The following is a 20676-nucleotide window of genomic DNA, read 5'->3' as shown; positions in this document are numbered from 1 at the left end:
GGTAAATATTTGCCCATCATGCATGCAGTCTAATATCTGTGACAAGCTTGAAACTCAATTTATTAACGTGGAAGTATGTAGTTTTTGGCAGATTCTTCATAATGTAGAGTACATACAAGGTTAGAGAGTCCAGGTGCATGGGTTACACCTTTATTAAGGCCTTTCTGAAAGGAACCCTAATGCAGAATAACCGGGGCCTTTTAGTCTCACAAATATAAGAAATGGTAGGCGAATAAACCCACCAGTGCCCACTGTAAATAAAAAAATCTCAGTAGAGATGGTCTTTAAGGGCACTGTACACAGGGGGGTACGGTACAGGGGCATGACAGTCAATTGTGTGAGACAATAACCACGTTCCTACTAATGCAACATTTTTGCACACATTAAAATCTGTATTTTTTTGATAGCAAAATACTTGAAACCAAAACAATTATTTATTCTGTAAAAGCAGAGGCCCAGTAAAAATAAATGTTGGTATTTACAGTTGACTGGCGTTCTGTACTATTTGTGCTAAGTAGAAGTAACTGTGGATTGTCTACGGTTTCTTCTGTTGTCTACAGATGCACTGCTGTCTTTTTAAATAATATATAAAAAATACAAATGGCATTGCTTTACATAGGGATATAGTAGCTTAGAATTTCACATACAATTTCCCGTTCATCTCTAATAATAGACTGCTGAACAGAGAACCCTGGTATTGAAAGGCAGTAATGGGAAATTTGACCAGCATGCACCAGGGACTGAATAAGCATAGTGGAGGAGAATATTGGATGTCAGAGAGGTGGGTCCCTAACATGTAGATTTTATTGGTTGAACTAGATGGACATTTTTTTTCAACCAGACTATGTAAGATACCTGTGTATACCCCATTTTTACCTGGCTGCAGGATGCATTTTTTCAGACATGTATCATTCCTTTCCAGACTAATGCTTTACAACATGGTATTCTTTAGTATACACAAATTGTTTAGGTCTTTCCTAGCCTTTTGTTTGCCTGTAAAATGGCTTTTGAAAGATTACCATTGTGTAGAAATGATAAACTGTATCTGAAAAACTGTAAATTTTAATACTAAACTGAATTTTCTCTAATGGCACTATTTTGACAGAAATACATTGCAACTAGATAGTACTACTGGAAATCAGATTCTCACTTAGTGCACATTCACACCTACAAGCCTTTAATTTATGTGCATTTTCTTTGCAATATCAATGTGTGCTGTAACCCATTATGACGTGCTATCACTCCACAAATATCCCAAGGCTTTATAATGGAAAAGGTATCAAACAGGTCATATTTTAAAAATCACACTGCAAAACAGTGCAAAGAAGGTTGTGAACACCACATAGTTATGACATTAGGACTATGTGTTCATTTGTTATAGAGCATAGGAAAGGTACAATATGAACTGGACCTTAAACAGTACCTCAACAGTCCCGTTTTCTGTTTGTCTCCTTGATATGGATGTTAATTTTAAATGTAAATAATTGTACAACTGCCAAACTTCTCGCTTTCTTTGGGACAAGGAAAAATTTCAGAGCCACAATGAGGTAGGGTTAGTATAAAAATCTGGTCATTAAAGATACAGTAAGTGTGGATGAACAAACTGGTTTGAAGGCAGAAAATATGCTGTCCTGAAGATCTACAGAGAAGAACTACTGCTTAGCATAAATTAACTAATGTGGTAATGTGTAGAGGACATACATTTATAAAAGGCATCGAGCACGGAGCAGCTCCACAGCTTGCGTAAACCAGAAGCCAAAGCAGCGTATTTTATCTACACTGGGATTTCATGCAAACCATCCAAAATCTTTACTTGCGCCCAAAGGAACATTCAAGGAAATAATGACAAATCTTCAGTTTTCAGCATAGGTCTGAGAGAATCAATAGGAGAGGCTTACTTCTCCAGAAGTGGTGTGAAGAGTTATACGTGGCACTGAATGTACCGCCAAGTGTTGTCTTATGAAAGAGCCTCTCGGGGGTCAACATTCAGCAATTCCAGATGGCTTACTTGGTACTATATCTACTATAGGTTAAAAAACTCCCTGTCCTATTTGTTTTGCAAAACAAGTTCATACACCATATTGGATTCCCACAGAAAAAAAGTAAATGACATTACACACTGATTTTTCTGTGCAAGCTTCATAGAAAAAGCTGCAGTGACAGTAGCGTACAGATAGAGGTCCTTAGCACGAATATGAATATTTAATGGAACAATACAACTAAGTAACATAATTAGCACAAATTTTGCCCAATATCAACATGCAAATTAAAACTCCCGATATCAAGCTAAGGTGCACTTACGGTTTCCTATTTTCAGTGAGTTACAGCAGTACCTCCAACATCTACATTAGGTCTAACATGGAAAATGCGCTGGCACTGAACCTATGCAAGTGAAATACTGTATGCAACAGATTCCTGTTACAAGTCCATAAAATCTGAAACACCCCTCCCCCCGCCCCCCAAGGTACTGCATCCATAACTGGAACGCATACACATTATTTTGTCATTTCCACATTTTGGAATCAAACCTATGGGCCAAAGGGTGCTCTTTAACATAGGTAAATGCAGCAAGCGCAATAATTTGAGAACTCTGCAATTCAGACGTTAACTTAAAATTAACCGCTTGCCAACCGCCCACAGTAATGTTACTGCGGCAGAGCTACGTGCTACGTAGTACTACAGTACTACGTGCCTGGAGCGTATGTGGTCTCGGCAGCGCGCGCTGTCAGTTAGGGTTCCGATCTGTCCGCCGATATGTCGCAGTCCTGCTAAAAATCACAGATCGCCGCTATTACTAGCAAAACAAAAAGCAAAAATTACATAAATCTTTCCCGTAGTTAGTAAACGCAATAACTTTTGCGCAAACCAATCAAAATACGCTTATCGCAATTCTTTTTACCAAAAATATGTAGCAGAAAATAAATTGGCCTAAAATGCTAAAAAAAATTTGATTTTTACATTTTTTTTTTTTTTGGAATATCCTATAGCAAAATGTGAAAAAGATTGTGTTTTTTCCCCACAATTGTCACTCTTTTTTTATTTATAGTGCAAAAAAAAAAAAAAATAAATAAAAAAAATCACACGGGTGATCAAATACAACCAAAAGAAAGCTCTTTTTGTGAAAAAAAAAAAGACAAATTTAGTTTGGGTACAGCGTCGCACAACCGTGCAATTGTCCGTTAAAGTAACGCAGTGCAGAATCACAAAATAGGGCCTGGTCAGGAAGGGGGTAAAACCTTCCGGGGCTGAAGTGGTTAATTTTACCAGCGCTCTGCTGTTTCAGGTTTACTACATACTGCCATCACAGGTAAACTTCAAACGTTTCTCGACCAGCACCACTTAAAATGTAAGAGGACTTACATTAGAGCTAAGTGCTAAATCTACCAGAGCTACATTTGAAAACTATATGCCCTCTATTTTTACTTTTTTGCACTCTTTACAGTAATTTTTTTTTTTTTTCCTTAGCTTACAGTTGAGAGCATTAATACTGAAAGGTACAGCACAGCTTTACAATAGAGGTTGGCTTGCCCTGTGTGGCCTGCACAAGGAATATGTTACTCTGGTACACACTACAAAGGAAGACATGGGCTGTTGAAGACAGAGGATGAAAAACGTGAATACAAAAAGAAAATTCAAAAACGAGTCTTTTGGGACTAAAGCACACCTTATAAAACAACCTGCATTTTTTTTCTCCAGTTGCTAAAATATATTTCAGTGACCAATCCGATCTGGTTAACAGCTATCCCAAGTACTTTCTTACATATTGTATAACAAGCTCTGTATACCAGTGCAACATATAAAAAGAGGACTATTTCAAGATCTTAAAAAAGGCACATTTTTGTTCAACCGCGAAGATTCCAACTTCCTTCAAATAAGGCATCATTCAAAATGGCCTTCTGAAAAATAGCACAGCCGGTATCTAAACTTCATACAAAGAGTTTGTTTTGTTCAAAATGGTGTTTGCATTATTCGTGACGGTGAAGGTGGCGAGGTGGAGGAATTGTTAATTTTTGGTGAATTGGAGATTTGCAGTTCTTCAAGTTTCCTGACATAATCGTCACGTATTGCCAGCAGCTCCATGTAGCGCTGTTCTACAGGGTTTGGCTGCTGTTGATTTAAGAGACAAAAACAGGAAGAAAATCAATCAAGCTAAAAGAAAAATAGGATGCCTCATTTTCTTTTTTCACATTCTGTACATTTAACATGTCAGTATTCATCAAGCTCCCCAATGCCTGAACCTACCATTTCAACCTTCTCTAGGCTATTGGAAACTCACCAACCATGTTTCTGTTTAATGCCCTCTTTCTTTGAGGCCATCCCAGATGTTTACATTTAAAAGAAACTTGTCATGAGAATTATAGAGGTAGTCATTGCCGATTTTCCTTTATGAAAATGCTGGTCATGCTGACCTGACCTTAAAACGTTTAAGTCACAGACCTGGAACATGCATGTACACAAGGACTGTACTTTTCCGTATCAGTTTTAATTAGTTTCCACCTGGTCTATAGTCAAATGATGGCCCGACGGGACATTCGTCAAACGTAGGTGGAGGACATATGATATCCTCCTGGAATGGGCCCCGCTGCGGCGCAATCTGTCACCTGTGGATACAGTGTAGGACTGATCAGTGTTCCAGCCACTGCTGATACCATGTGATAGCTGTGAGCAATCACAGCACATTACATGACAATTGTGCAAAACAAATGACTGATTCATGGTATTCATTGTGTACAATTGTGTTGATTTGGTACAGTGATCACTTGGTACAAACAGGTCTAATCCCAGCCCATCTGTACCATGTGATTAGCTGTGGCCATTTACAGCTAACCACAATAAGTAAACACTGAATAAAGCAATTTTATTCAGTTAAAGTGGTTGCTTATAACAGTCAAATCCGCTGGTCTAAGCAATCATAAGGTGTGAGAAAAAAAAAAATATCCTGATCACTTCCCCATAGTGTTACTATGGTTACACTGTATTGCTCTGCTCACAGTGTGTCAGTCACCAGTCAGGGCCCCTGATTACTGCACCACCAGTTATAGGATGACGCTGTACTGCTCTGGTGACGGTATGTAAAAATAAATTGTGAAAAATACTTTTAATCTCTTCATTTTCCAAAGAATTGTGACAAAATATTACAACTTCAAAAAACTCACCAGGCCTCTTACTAAATACCTTGGACTGTCTACTTTCCAAAAAAAAGGGTAATTTAGGGGTATTTATTCTGTCCTAGCATTTTCGGGCCTCAGAAAATGAGAAAGACTGTTAGTACATCAGGATATATCAATTTTCAGATATTATACACCATAGTTCGTGTACTTTCCTACAGACTAAATAATATACACTTATTTGTTTTTTTTTTTAATCAAAGAAATGTAGCAGAATACATTTTGGCCTAAATTCACGAAGACATAAAATTTTGTAAATATCAGAAACAAAGAAAAAATGGATTTTTGTAAGACCTTACCGTAAAATCCTTTTCTCTTAAGCTCATTGACAGACGCAGTCCTCTTTGATTAATATCAAATTGGGTTATACTGCCCTCTACAGGAGTAGGACCTAGGCAGAAGAAAACGTTCTGGCCACACCTTAGGGGCAGTCCCAGAGGGTATATCCTCTCTCTGCTACAGGATGTCAGTTATGTCGCAAAGCAGTGTCAGAGAATTTAACCCAACCCAACTCAATAATAGAGGGGCGGGTACTGCGTCTGTCAATGAGCTCAAGAGAAAAGGATTTTACGGTAAGATCTTACAAAAATCCATTTTTCTCTGTCGCTCATTGACAGACGCAGTCCTCTTTGATTAATATCAAATTGGGACGTCCCAAAGCAGTGCCACAAATGAGGGGGTGGGATAACGGAAATCAAAATCCAATCTAGAAGGCCCAACCGGCGCCAACTAGAAGTCTTAAAGGCTCATCAGACAAAAGGATGAGACTCAACTGAAAACCCAACAGAAAAAAACCCTCGAGGTAGACCAACGGTCTCCTCAAATTGCGGCCTGCAGAACCTTGCGGCCAAAAGAGGCATCCGCCAATGCCATCACATCAACTTTATAAAATTTTGTAAAGGTATGAACCGACGACCAGGTAGCCGCCTTGCAAACCTGAACCACTGACGCCTGATGGCGGAAGGCCCAGGAAGCACTAAGCGCCCGAGTGGAGTGCGCCTTACTCCTGACTAGACAGAAAAAAACTGACATCCTGTAGCAGAGAGAGAGGATATACCCTCTGAGACTGCCCCTAAGGTGTGGCCAGAACGTTTTCTTCTGCCTAGGTCCTACTCCTGTAGAGGGCAGTATAACCCAATTTGATATTAATCAAAGAGGACTGCGTCTGTCAATGAGCGACAGAGAAAACACTTTTTTTTAAAAAAAGTTTTGTCTTTTTTTGTTTATTTGCTAAAGAATAAAAAACCCAGTGGTGATTAAATACCACCAAAAGAAAGCTCTATTTGAAAGGGCCTACAGGGCCTAGTGCATGGGAGCAAAATTACAGGACAGCCCTGCACCTTCCACACATATGGTTCCTAAAGCTTGGTCAAAGAATCAACTAATTCAGAAGCAGCACTAGGAGTTGCAGGGACTATGGTGTAGTAGGAATCTTGACAGAAGAATCACTTTAGTGTAATATCTTTTAGATCGAGAGAAACCTCCATAGTAAGATAGTAAACATCAGCAGAAAGTAGAGGTCCATAAAAATACTGGCAAAAAAACCCCAAAAAACAGAGGCTAGCTGGGGTTATATAGGGGGTTGTCCCTGCAGCCTTCTTTTTTCGCTAGTGTCTAATCACCAAAAGGTAGCTGCATATAACCCAGTCATAATGATTAAAGAGTCTGTGTCCCGTACTGTACAGTATCAAACCAACCATTACCATAATCATATATATTAAATCCATTTTATTTTCATTGTACCTGTTGTCTTATCCTTGTGTTCCACCTGATGTAGTAATTGACCCAGAGCTCCAGGTGGCGCATACTGGCCACAGGATACAGCACTCGATTCAACTCCTTTGTGTAGAATGGGTTGACATACTTTGATTTCTCACTGTTTACCCAAGACCACAGCGATTGCGTTTTCTCTCTTAGTTTCTGAAATAAGGCATGACATTTTTGAAATCAGGCAGCACAGATAAGCAATTGGTTAACACAGCTGTTAAATGTATACAAATAAGTCAGTTTACCTCTTTTTCCCGAACAGACTCACAGTTATACAAGAATGAGCCAAATCTGCAACTGTAAAGTTGATCCAGGATTGTAATCAAAAAGTGTTCATTGAACTCAAACGCTGTTGGAAACTGGAGGAAGAAAAAAACATTTTACTTCTGGGCTTAAAGCCACCCTAAGGAAATAAATGGATTTTTGTCTTACCATAAACTCCTTTTCTCTGATGTTCAACGGACACAGCTCCCTATCTTCTTTGACCCTTGGGTTATGCTGCTGTCAATAGGAGTAGGACACTAGGCGGAAACAAAGTTGACTACGCCCATAGGGCAGTCCCAGGGGGTATACTCCCACTTTCTGCTCTAGCTCTTCAGTTTTGTAACAAGCAGTGTCAGAAGAACATAAACCCCCAATTCATTAGGGACGGGAGCTGTGTCCGAATATGAACATCAGAGAAAAATATTTTACAGCAAGACAAAAATCCAGTTTTCTCTTTCGTTCATTGACGGACACAGCGCCATATCTTCTTTGACCCTTGGGACGTCCCAAAGCAGTGTCAATATGAGGGGCGGGAAGAACACAGCAATTTACATACTTCCCAAAGACTAAGAATAAACGTAGCCAACTAGGTAAAACAGGAACTCAACCAGGAAACCACTTGAGTTCATCTGGCATAAATGTACACCCTCAAAGAGGACTAATCCTCTCAAATAGCGGCCTGAAAAACCTTGCGGCCAAAGGCGGCATCAACAGATGCCAACATATCTACCCTAGAAAAATATCAACCCTGATTGCCCAAACAACATCCAAAGAATGTAAGGCAATCTATTTAGTGTGCTTAGGCTTAGAACACAAGGAAGGCAACACAATGCTTTTATTTAAATGGAAACTAGAGACGACCTTAGAAAAGAAACTGCCAGGGGCGAAGCACCACTCTCTCTCTGTGAACCACCAAGTAAGGTGAACAAGACAGCTGCCAGCTCCGACATCCTCGGTGCAGAAGAAAAAGCCACCAAGAAGGCTACCTCCTGGGACAATGTAAGCAGAGGAATTTTGAAAATATTTTTCAACTGCGGTTACTGAAGAACCGACAGTACCAAGTTGAGATCCCACGAGGGCAACATAGACCATGCTGGGGAAGCCCAGCGGCGAACCCCCTGAACAAAGGTGTGAACCATGAAGGCGTAGCCAAGGACAAAGAAAGCAAACTGCCAATGGTTGAAGTTGCCCTTGAAGGTACCTGAGGCCAGGTGCTGCTCAACACCTCGTACGAGGAAACCAACTCCAAATCATCGAAAATTAGCGGGAGTGATCCCCAGGGGATACACATCCACAAAATATGCTTCTTAAAGGCGATGGTAAATATACCTAAAAGTAGATTTACTAACTTGCAGCAGTGTGGCAATCCCTGATTCAGACAACCCTCTAACCTTCAGCACTTGGCTTAGACAGCCAAACCGTTAAAGCCAAAGACTGTAAAGCAAGATGGAAGATTGGCCCTTGAGCCAACAGATCTCCTCTAAGAGGAAGTTTTCAAGGAGCATCGACGACCAACCATAACAGATCTGCGTACCAAGACTGGCGAAGCCAGTCTGGAGCCACTAGGATGGCCGTAATCCCTTATGCCTCAAGCCTTCACAGGAGTCTTGGCAGAAATTCCATAAGAGGAAAGCCAGATTTCAGATGACACCAGCCCCAAAGGAGCCACCAGTGCGTCCGTGGCGTCAATTTACTCTGTCAAATCGCCGGAGAGCGAAGCCACCAAAGCAGGGACCTTCTCATACCCTGGCTCAACAGGATGAGATTGTCTAGAGACTGTAGATCCTCGCTTCACATAGCAAGGAACTCTCTTGCAGAAGTCTCGAGTGAACAGACTTTTGAACTCGTCCTAAGAGAGGACCACCCTGGCTGAGTCCGAGTCCATAACAGACCCAGATAGTCCAACTAGGTGGACAGAACCAAGGCCGATAACTGGAAATTAAATTTCCAACCAAACTCCTGATGGACAATCTGGAGATTCTGTAGAACAGTCAGACTCTGGACCAGGCCACCCCACAGCTCCAGCGTCAGCAAACGAGGGGGGGGGTGATATGTTCCACAGGGACCACCAGACCGATGAGGGGGGTGCCTAAGGGAAAGGAGGGGAACCCAGGGGTCTGACCGTCCCAAGGAGGGGCCCACGTCCACCCTAAAACCCTCCAGGGGGGGGCAGTCCCCTACAATACCCGGAACCAGGCGGCACCGCTCCAGACAGAACCTCCTCTCCATTGAAATGGGGGCGGGGGGGGGGGCTGTCAGCCAGGAGGAATGCTGCGACTCGGGCCGAGACCCGGTCGTATGCGAACCCGCGAGGCGTTTAACTCGCAGGTCAGCCCCCGTCCAGTGGGACTATGTCGTGGCCAACCTAGCACAGAGTTGAAATCTGCAAGCACTCGCTGGCCAGACTGGGGTGATCCAGTGGATCTAGATTATCCAGCCCGTCGCCCAGACCGGCAATTGATTGTAGATCTCACCGGAAAAAAAAAAAACCAGGAGAAAATTCGATCTGAAAAGAAAAAAAATGCCAGGACCAGAGATCCCAGCAAGGAACTAGGCATTTACTCCTGACTAGGCAGAAAAACACCTATAGCATAGAGAGGGAGTATACCCCCTGGGACTGCCCATAGGCGTACCCCAGATTTTTTTTGTGCCTAGTGTCCTACTCCTGTAGGGGGGGAGTATAACCCAATGTTTAGGAAGAACTGGAGCTGTAAACATCAATGAACGAAAGAGAAATTATGATTTTTACATGCAGGAGTGGAGTGCCAGAACTGGCCCGGTATGGAAGTGGTTAAGTGGGTAAACAAGCTGAAGCTTTCTAGCGGCTTGTTCAAAGGGGGCAGCACTCCCAATATGCTTTGAATTTATTATACCCAAACTGGAGGTCATTTTTGTGTCAACATTGCAGCTTGAAGTCTGCCAGAATCTTTACAAATACTTTGCAAATTCCTGCTGTGCACACTGGTGTTATACAAGCTGAAGTCTGTGTAAACAAGACCTTAAAACAAAGGCAACAGGAGCAGATTCAAAACACTATTTGCTGTTAGGTTTCCATACACACATACTGGATAATGACCAGAACTGAAGATCTGTACAGCATGCTCCGCTAGATTACAGCAGTGATATGAGACAGTACGATTCCTTTCAGTGATAATACCTAAGAGTTTACTTTTCATTCTTTAGGAAATTCCCCAGGAGGACAGGCTCCTGTGGTGACCATGGACAAAATGGGATTGATTTACTAAAACTGGAGAGTGCAAAATCTGGTGCATCTGTTCATGGTAGCCAATCAGCTTCTAAAGTTAAACTTGTTCAATTAACCACTTGCCTACTGTGCACTTAAACACCCTTCCCATCCAGGCCAATTTTCAGCTTTCAGTGCTGTCACACTTTGACTGACAATTGCGTGGTCATGCTACACTGTACCCATATGAAATTTTTATCATTTTTTTCACACAAATAGAGCTTTCTTTTGGTGGTATTTAATCATCTCTGGGTTTTTTATTTTTTACAAAAAAAAAAAAAAAAAAAAAAAGAATAAAGACAGAAAATTTTGAAAAAAAAAAAAAAAAAAATTCTTATTTTCTGCGAGTAAATTTTGAAAAAATTTTTTTCTCCTTCACTGATGTGCGCTGATGAGACGGCACTGATGGGCACTGATAAGCTGCACTGATAAGGTGGCACTTATGGGCACTGATGAGGTGGCACTAATGGGCACTGATGAGGAGGTACTAATATGCCGCACTGATGAGCAATGATAGGCGGCATTGATAGGCGGCACTGATGAGCACTGATAGGCGGCACTGCTGGGCACTGAGAGGCGGCACTGAGAGCCGGCACTGATGGGCACTGGTGGATGGCACTGATGGACACTGACGGGTGGCACTGATGGACACTGACGGGTGGCACTGATGGACACTGATGGGCAGCACCATCAGTGCCCATAGTGCTGCCAGTCAGTGCTCGTCAGTGCCTAGATGAGCAGGCACTGACTGGCAGCACTATGGGCACTGATTGTGGGCATTGATGGGGGACACTGATGGCGGGCACTGTGGGCACTGTTGGGGGCAATTTGTGTATGTTTTTTACGTTTAGTAATCAGGGCACTGGTGATCAGTGCCCTGATTACATGTCTCTGTGTCCCCGGCGGCTGACGGCTCCCCCTCCTTCCTCACACTGCAGGCTCCGTGTGAGGAAGGAGCGCCGGCGATGAGAGATGATCTCATATGTTTACATATGAGATCATCTCTCATTGGATGGTCCGATCACGTGGTGAATGGCCGCTGTGATTGGCCATTCACCATGATCTGTGATCGGCTGTGTCCAAGGGACACGGCCGACACAGATTCTCCCCGATGTGCGCTCGCGGGAGCGCGCGGGGAGCCTGCTTCTGGGAGGCAGTTTAAAAACGGCCTCCCGAAAATTCGAGTCCGCGCTGCAGCCGTATATAGGCTGTAGCACGGATGGGAGGAAGTTAAGCTTTGACGGAAAAAACAAACAAACTGGAAGCGGATTGGATACTATGCAGAGCTGCACTAGATTTTGCACTCTCCAGTTTTAGTAAATCAGCCCCAATAGGTCCACAAAAGCAGACCAGCCAGTTTACAAACAAAAGGCCCATGCCGCACTTCCAACCCTTTGATTCATGGAGGAAATATACCATTACCTGCCTGCCTAATCTGAAACAGAACATAGTTTTAGGAGACACCCGACCTGCCTCCAGGGAAGCGTCCACAGAAGGGCCAGAACTGAGGAAAGGATCAGGGGGAACCTTCAGGAGACTGCAGACCAGCCATGAAAGGAAGACTTAAAAAACGCATTGTAAACATTCCTACCGGCATCCAGTGTGTTTCACCAACATAAGATGTGCATTAATCGTGTAGTTTCATAGTAATGTTTGCCATTGTGGCAGATGGGACTCGTAGTTCATTTATACACAGATTCCTATAAATGAATGATGTGGCTGTGTGGGTGAAGCCCCGTACACCTGTGCTGATTTTACATGTGACAACACTGGTGGGGGAGCGGTTTCAGGGTGGAAGGGGAACATTTGACCCATTTTACCATCCTAAATACAGGTGTAATATGTAACAGTGCAAAAGGTAAAAAACCTGCACAAAAACAGGAGAGTTAGACTTGTTTCAGCAGAGCATGAGAAAAGAATGTCCAAACTGTAAGGACACTAGAGAAAAACTAAACCATGCTGGGTTGACTAGGGGTTATGTGGAGGCAACCACATACATTTTGTTTGCCAGTGCCCAACTGAAGGCGGCAGTATAGCCAAGTGTTTCTTAATTTCTGTGTCCCTTATTGGTGGATGAAGCAAATATTTTACTTGTTGCCTGCAAGTGCCTGCACAAAGACTCTGTTGACTAATGTAGAGAACTGGTACATCCAGTTTACCTGCTTTGCCATCTGCCACACACAGTCAATGAACTGAAGGAAGATCGGAGACCTGTCAGCATCAGCATGGTTCTTATCACCATGTCCAATTCTCTGCAATAGAACAAGGATGACATCAGATGTGTAACCATCAAATTGATTTAACAGATGGAGAAAAATATTTTAATATTTTATGAAAAAGCCAAAGAACGAAATAAGCTGCCTTTAATTACAATAAAACATTTTTTCCATTTTCTGCAGAAGACCACCACCTTAACTCCCCTTTTTTAGACCATTTGGTAGAGAGTTAGGCTAAAACTGCCACAAACCTGGGCAGGTCAACCAGTCTAAAGTTACCTTTAGTGAAAGCCATATCCAAAATTTGACAGATTGGTCATATCTCCTCTTTCCTCTAAAGAGTCATATATAGTCCTTTCAAGTGCTGAGTAAACAAATTACTCGGGAGTCTTCAAGGTTTTTTTTCAGAACCAGTCTTCACCAAATAATGCACCCATAGGGATATGGCCATATTTGCCATAAAACAAAGCTTGTATGTGGTTGTAGTGGGGTAATAAATGGCAGCACCAAAATACATAACTTGGGGCTTTTTTTACATCAACCCACATGCTAAAATGCATGAGCACTAGTGTATGTTTTGAGGAGGCAGTGAGGGGTGGTGCGATGTGTTACAATGCATCGCACTTAACTCTTTTTTGTAGATTTCTGCACTGCAGCGCAATGCGACGTGCTGTAGTAACATGTGCTATTCTGTGTGAAAATGCAGGAGTGCTACATTTTACAAAATGATCCTTGTCTACCCAAAACACTACATATAATTAAAAATAATAACCCGTTACTATGCAGGCTCACCTTTAAAATCCAATTTAAAAAAAAAAATAATTCAAAATAATGTATTAAAAAAAAAAAAAAAATCTTTAATTATGCTAGAAAAATGTGTCAAACTACCTACCAAACTAAAAAGATTTAAAAACAGACCCAATTGCACACTGGGTCACCTGGGATTGAAGTAAAAAATTGCCCTCTTGGAGTGACCTTTTATTCATTATAAATTATCAACAATGAGGACAAGGCATATTTTTGTGCAACTTAGCACAGGGGTATGGTGTGAACAGAGCACTAGTTTCTTTTGTGACCTTGCATTGGGTTTGCATTGATTTACTGAGCTTGACAAATATGCTGTGAACGAGTTCCTACAGTTTTACCCTGTCTGTAAGGTAAACTGCTGTCAATAAATGCAGCGGCAGATGTCTAAGAGGAGGATATTATATAAATGTTATGGGCAGTTTTACAGTTCTTTGCAGTAACAGGCAACCATCATCTTCTTCTTTTAAGGTTATTTGTGCACAGCCTGTTCGCTATGCATATAAAGACAATATGTTGTCCTTAATACTTAAATAATGGGATTTTTGGCTTCCCGTAAAATCCATTTCTCTGATGTTCATTGACAGATACAGCTCTTGATATTCTTAACCATTGGGTTATACTGCCCCCTACAGGAGGTATACTCCCTCTCTCTGCTATAGTTACTCTGTTTTGTTACAAGCAGTGTCAGAAGAATTACAACTCCACAGAGGGGCGGGTGCTGTGCCGTCAATGAACATCAGAGAAATGGATTTTATGGTTAGTCAAAAATCCATTTTCACTTTCGTTCATTGACGGACACCGCTCCTGATCTTCTGAACCTTTGGGACGTCCCAAAGTAGTGTTAAACATGAGGGGTGGGAACAGCGAAAAATAAATTCCCAAGGCTAACTATAGCCAACTAGGCAAAGAAGAGCTCAACCACAACAACTGGAGCTCACCAAAAAAAACAATACACCTTCAAAGAGGACCAGGTCCTCTAAACAGCAGCCTGCAAAACCTTGCGGCCAAAGGAAGCATCAGCAGATGCCAACGCATCCACTTTACAGAACTTTGTGAAAGTGGGCACCGACGACCAGGTGGCAGCCTTGCAAACCCGTGTCACTGACGCCTGATGGCGGAAGGCCCAGGAGGCACTGAGTGCCTGAATAGAGTGCGCCTTGACAGGGAAAGGAGTAACCTGACCCTTGATGGAAAAGGCCTGAATTACTGTGTCTGATCCACCTGGAAATGGTCGCAGAGGAAGCGGATCACCAAGGCCCATCCGTAAGCACAAATGGTGAGACTGATTTTCTAAAAGACTCCATAGCTGCCAGGTACACCCTAATTGCCCGGACCACATTCAAGGCATGCAAAGCAATTTCCTTTGGATGTTTTGGCCTGGGACACAGGGAAGACAACACAATGTCTTTATTCAAATGAAAATCAGAGACAACCTGAGGAAGGAACGACGGACAGGGGCGAAGACCCACCTTATCACTGTCACCCACAAAGTAAGGTGAATGACAGGGTAACGCCGCCAATTCAGACACCCTGCACGCAGAGGTTAAAGCCACCAAAAAGGCCACCTTCTTGGACAGCCTAAGCAGAGGAATCTTCCAAAGGTTCTCAAAAGGAGGCTTCTGGAGGACAGAGCACCAAATTGAGGTACCAAGGCGCTAACAGAGACTGCACTGGATGGGTCAAGTGTCTTACTCCCTGAAAAAACGTACGCACCAAGGAGTATGTGGCCAGGGACCATTGAAAGAAGAGCGCTAAGGCCAACACCTGACCCTTGACAGTATTCAAGGCCAGTTTCTGCTCAACCCCCCCCCCCCCCCCCCACCTTGAAGGAAGGTTAATATCCGAGCCACCGAAAAAAGAGTGAGGATGAACCCCAAGAGACTCACACCACACAATGTACGTCTTCCACGTACGATGGTAGATCTTCCTAGAAGTAGATTTCCTAGCTTTTAACCATGTTGGAATAACCGACTATTCATGATGAAACCTCTATTCATCAGAACCTGCCATTCAACAAAGCCGTCAAAGCTAGAGACTGTAAATCAGCATGGAAGATAGGTCCTTGGGAGAGCAGATCCTACCTGAGAGGAAGCTTCCATGAAACGTCGGCGACCAGTCGCACTAAATCAGCGTACCCAAGCCCAGCGAGGCCAGACCGGGCCACTATGACTGCAATCTCTTCTGCCTCGATCCTGTGTAGAAGTCTTGGCAGAAGCTTGAGAGGAGGGAAGGCGTAAATCAGACGATACTGACCCAGGGGGGCACCAGCGCATCCGCCAGAGGATACCGTGACCGAGCCACAAATCTCTGCACCTGTTGAGCCGGGAAGCCAACAGATCCACCTTGGGGATGCCCCACCGGAGACACAACTAGTGAAACCCCTCTGGATAAAGGGCCCATGCCTGCAGACTGAGGTAATCCGCCTGCCAGTTTTCTACCCCCGGAGGGGCTGTAACAAACTGTTCTGCCCATCTTAGAATGCAAGCTACCTCCAAAGCCGCCAGGACACTTCTTGTGCCCCCCTGGTGATTGACATAAGCCAGGGTCATGGCATTGTCCGATTGAATGCGCACTGGACGTCCCTGAAGATGATCCATCCAATGTTCCAAGCACACTCTGATCACTCGGAGTACCAATACATTGATCGTTAGTCTGGACTTTTCCAGTGTCCAGACACCCTGAGCAGAAATTTTGCTGAGGATGCCTCCCCAGCCAGACAGGCTGGCATCCATGGTGACCACTGTCCAATACAAGGGGTGGGGGGAAGGATTTGCCCAGCTGAGGGGCTGAAGAATGAAGCCACCATATATCAGGGACTCTTTTGTTCCCCGGCTCAGCCAGATTGGATTGTCCAGAGACTGCAGATTCTTGTTCCATTTGGCCAGAATCTCCCTTGTAGGGACCGCGTATGGAACTGTGCAAATGGAACTGCCTCGAGGGTAGACACTATCAGGTCCAGCACCTGCATGCAAGTCCGGAGAGATTACCATCTGTTGGACCACAGGAGACAACCTACAGCCTGCAGTTTGTCCAGAGGAAGGAGCACTCTGGCTAAGGCCAAGTCCAGATTCAGACCCAGATAGTCCAGCTTTGTGAACGGAACCAAAGCAGACTTCTGAAAATTCAGAATTCAAGCAAACACCTCAAACTCGTATGGTGATTTCCAGGTTTTCCACTAGACCAGTAGTAGACTCTGCTCGCAGAAGGAGGTCGTCCAACAGTACTACGATCCTGCGATTGGCGTAATAATGCTAGCACCGGGGCCAACACTTTCATGAAGACCTGAGGAGCAGAAGCAAGACCAAAGGGTAAGGCCACAAATTGGCAAAGCGGAGGAATCGCTGGAGACGGACACATACTGGAATGTGAAGGTAAGCATCTTTGATGTCGTTGGAAGCAAGAAAAATCCCCCTGATGCAGGGAAGCCACCACCGTGTGAACAGACTCAATTCTGAACTACTGCACCCGCACAAAGCAGTTCAGGGCCTTGAGTTCCAGAATTGGATGCTCCATGCCTTCCTTCCTAGGGGCTGTAAACAGGTTTGAGTAAAAACCCTGAAAATGTTCGGAAATCAGAACCGGGACCATCACCCTCTTGCACTGACCCAAAAAGAAACTGTAAGCGGACCGGGGGCAGACGCACGTTGAAAGGAAGAACCTTACCGGAGGGTAAGAACAAAACTCGATCTTGTAGCCGGACTGAATGACCTCAAGAACCCAGCTGACTTGTACCAGGGGAGTCCACGGGTCCGGTAACCAGTGAAGACGTCCCCCCCACCCCAGATACGGGTGAGGGCACAACTTCATGCTAAAGAGGCCTTGTCCGCGGGTCTAGAGAAGCCCCCTCTTTACTTGCCAGACCAAGTTTGCTTGGATCCTCCAGAGGAGGCCCTGAAGCGCTCAGATCCCTTGTCAGTCGATGTTGAGGGACGAAAAAACTGCTTGTGAGCAGAGGAGGGGGGCCCACGTCTGGGACGAGGGTCCTTGTCCTCTTACTCTTCCCCCCCTGTGAGACCTTTAATAATGTCAGCAAGGTTAGCACCAAACAGGCGATCTCTTTGAAAGGGAAGATCAGTCAAGACCTTTTTAGAAGTCTGGTCCGCAGACCACCATTTGAGCCAAAAGACACGCAGAAACAGAGCTGAGCCGCATCCAAAGAGACAGAACAGAAAAACTGCAGCCCCTGAAAAGCTGGTCTACCAGCTCAGCAAAGGCAGGGGGGGGGGGGGATCTACTCCCCCCTCCAGGTCACGAGGCAAAAGTCTAGCCTATTCAGCCAGAGTCTGCAACACCAGGGCAATAGTGAATATCGGCCTCAGTGCCGAACCAGTCAGGGTGTACATATTGTGGGCCACAGCCTCCGCCTTCCTGTCAGCCGGGTCCTTAGAGGCTGGGACTCTTCAATCGGAATCATGGCTGCCTTGTTTAATCTGCAAACCGGAGGGTCCACCAGCAGTGGAACAGTAAACTTCCTAAGAAGGGACTCCTCATAAGTGTATCGCCTAACAAAATAGCTTAGGAACCCCAAGGGGTCACTCCCACTATTTAGTGACAATTCTGTCAAAATAGGAGGGGAAAATGGAACACCTTTTCCGCTCTGGATGGCTTGTGAATGCCAAAGGGAACCTGCGCTTCCGCCACAGCTTCAGCTGCGTCCTCCATCTTTAGGGTCTCACGCACCGCTACAATCAGTGCGTCCACCAGCGCCTTTTCACTATCTGAGGATTAAGGGCACGTGGTCGCAGACCCAGCAGAGTGACCCACATCCGCAGCGGCCAAATCAGATTCAGAATCTGGTAAGACAACTGAGGCAGGTGAAGGCAGGGGGCGCTTTTTCCCAGCCCATCGCTCAAAAGCCACCACCACCCGGGACACCAAGGACTCCAGGACCGCCGTGCATCGATAAATGAATGAGACCCGGAGCCTCAGAGGATTTCCTCTAAAGACTCCATGAGTCACCAGGGGGATCCCACAAAAAAGTGTAAAACACTAAGGGAACAACCCCCACCGCTCTGGCAGTCCACCCAGTTGCCAGCCACAGAGCACCAATTGATCCTCAGTAGAAAGGGAGAGGACCCCACCAGACTCGCCACCCCACAGAAATCAGGCATGGCAGCTACCAGGAGAATCTGCACTGGACGAACAGCGTTCAGGAAAAAAAAAAGATCCGGGAGTCAGCACCAGGGGAGGAGGAGGGGCTCGCATTGACAAAATCGCTGCCCAGAGGGCTACACTGTCATGGCCGCTGCTATTTTCAACAGCAAACCACAGAAAAAATGGCCGCTGAACTACACAAACATGGCTGCCATGCATTAAGCACACAAGCTACAAGAAAATGGCGGCACAGTGAGGCTCCCAGGTACCCAGGAGGGATCCCTAGGCCTCAGAAAACAGAACAGGCAGGAAGGGGGTGCCTTGGCAGGAGCCCCAATCAGGTACAGAACCCCCCCTCCTCCACAGCCGTTCGCCCGGTCACCAGCGGCGCAGCCCTCCCCCATCGCCAGCACAGTACTCTGCCCCCACCCTAGGCGGTGGACCAGGCCACCCTATCGCCCCAGCTTCCGTGAAGGGGGGGGGGGGTGCCTAACGGGAAGGAGGGGAACCCAAAACCCTCCAGGGGGAGAGGGGGGACAATTACTTACCATACCAGGAACCAGGCGGGAACCGCTCCAGACAGAACCTCCTCTCCATCAAAATGGGGGTGCTGACGGCAAGGAGGAACGCTGCGACTCAGGCCAAGTCCCAGTCATATGCGATCTTGCTAGGTGGGGTTTAACTCGCAGGCCAGCCCCCGTCCGGTGGGGCTATGTTGTGGTCAACCTAGCATGGAGGTCTGCGCAGGCTCACCAGTGAGACTGGGGTGACCACTGGATCTAGATTGTGCAGCCGTCACCCAGTCTGGCAGTCGTTTGTAGATCTAACTGAAAAAAAATCCAGGGGAAAAAAAGTGCTAAAAAGAAAAAAATGGCAGGACCAGAGATCACAGCAAGGAACTAGGTCCTTTCTCCTGACTAGGCAGTACCTATAGCAGAGAGGGGGGAGTATACCCTCCTTTAAGGGGCAGTATAACCCAATGGTTAAGAAGATCAGAAGCTGTGTCTGCCAATGACTGAAAGAGAAATTTAAAATTCTTTAACCAGATAACAAAAAGGTTAGCAGGATCTAAATACAGTCATGGAACAGAGGCAGCTTGTACACCAAGCAAACACCATCCCTCCTTTAAGATACTTACCGATGAGAACTTGTGTCCAAAGCTAATCCACTCCTTTTGTACCAACACTTCAAAGCCGACTATGGTCCTGTAATAGCTGTCCAGCATCAGCATGGCCAGAGAAGTGAGCTGGGCTGTCCTGTCCCAGCCATCACTGCAATGCACAACCACAGAGCTCTTTCCAGAAGCCACTTTATCTGCAACCTGAATGGCTCCTGTTAAAACCAACTAAAGAAAGAAAAAAAAAAAAAAGAATGTCACAAAAGCCAAAATGAGATGTAAATATATAAGCTATTTTTCAAGCAGGAACTAAAAAAAGCCAATATCATAACTAGCCACATAAATGTGCTGGTAGGTTTACACTGAGCAGAGTAAAGGTGACTAGATGTCATTATCTCTATCATTGCAAAACACCAACAAAAGCAGGAACATTGTAAGATACTAATCAATAAAAACACAAAGCCATGCAGGAATAAATTATTCATTTTATTAAGAGAACAGGTTAAAAAAAAAAAAAGTTAAAGTGGTTCCAAAGCCTAAACATTTACCTTGCATTCCTTGCATGAGTGTAAAAAATATTTAGGCATCAAATGTTTCCCCTAAACCCCCCCCTATACTTACCTGAGCCCTTATTCAATCCAGTGCTAAGCACTTCTGCAGCTCTTCGCTCCCCTTACTTCTGTATCACTCCGGGTTTGCTGGGGCACCAGGAGCCATTGGTTCCCAGTGCTGTCAATTAAAGCCAGTGACAAGGGACCGGGGACAGAGCCGTCTCGCTGTCTGTGTCAGTGGACGTGTCAGTGGACGCAGCAGTGCGGCTCCAGAGCGAGCACGCACGAGTGCCCCCATGGGAAACTGTTTCCAGTGGGGGCACTGGATAGAGAAGGAGCGCCAGCAGGGGACCTGAGAAGAGGAGGTTTGGAACTGTTCACTGAACAGAGCAGGTAAGCATAGACGCGTGTTATTTTTATTAAAAACATTTTTTTTTTCCTTTACAAT

General features: G+C 44.7%; 1 protein-coding gene across 1 annotated transcript in view; it reads right to left on the bottom strand.

The window, feature by feature from the left end:
• Positions 1-3518: 3518 nt before the first annotated feature.
• Positions 3519-20676, bottom strand: part of MTM1 (myotubularin 1) — a 122453-nt gene continuing 105295 nt past the window's right edge. Inside the window, exons 10-14 of the mRNA XM_082263739.1 lie at positions 19699-19905; positions 12603-12695; positions 7181-7294; positions 6912-7088; positions 3519-4107 (exon numbers count right to left, since the gene is read on the bottom strand). Of these exons, the coding sequence (XP_082119865.1) occupies positions 3949-4107; positions 6912-7088; positions 7181-7294; positions 12603-12695; positions 19699-19905 (750 nt within the window). The 3' untranslated portion in view covers positions 3519-3948. The remainder of the gene's footprint in view (positions 4108-6911; positions 7089-7180; positions 7295-12602; positions 12696-19698; positions 19906-20676) is intronic.

Source organism: Pelophylax lessonae, assembly GCF_965119305.1.
Source record: "Pelophylax lessonae genome assembly, chromosome: 7".
Lineage (NCBI taxonomy): Eukaryota > Metazoa > Chordata > Amphibia > Anura > Ranidae > Pelophylax > Pelophylax lessonae.
This window is presented reverse-complemented; position numbering and strand designations above follow the sequence as displayed.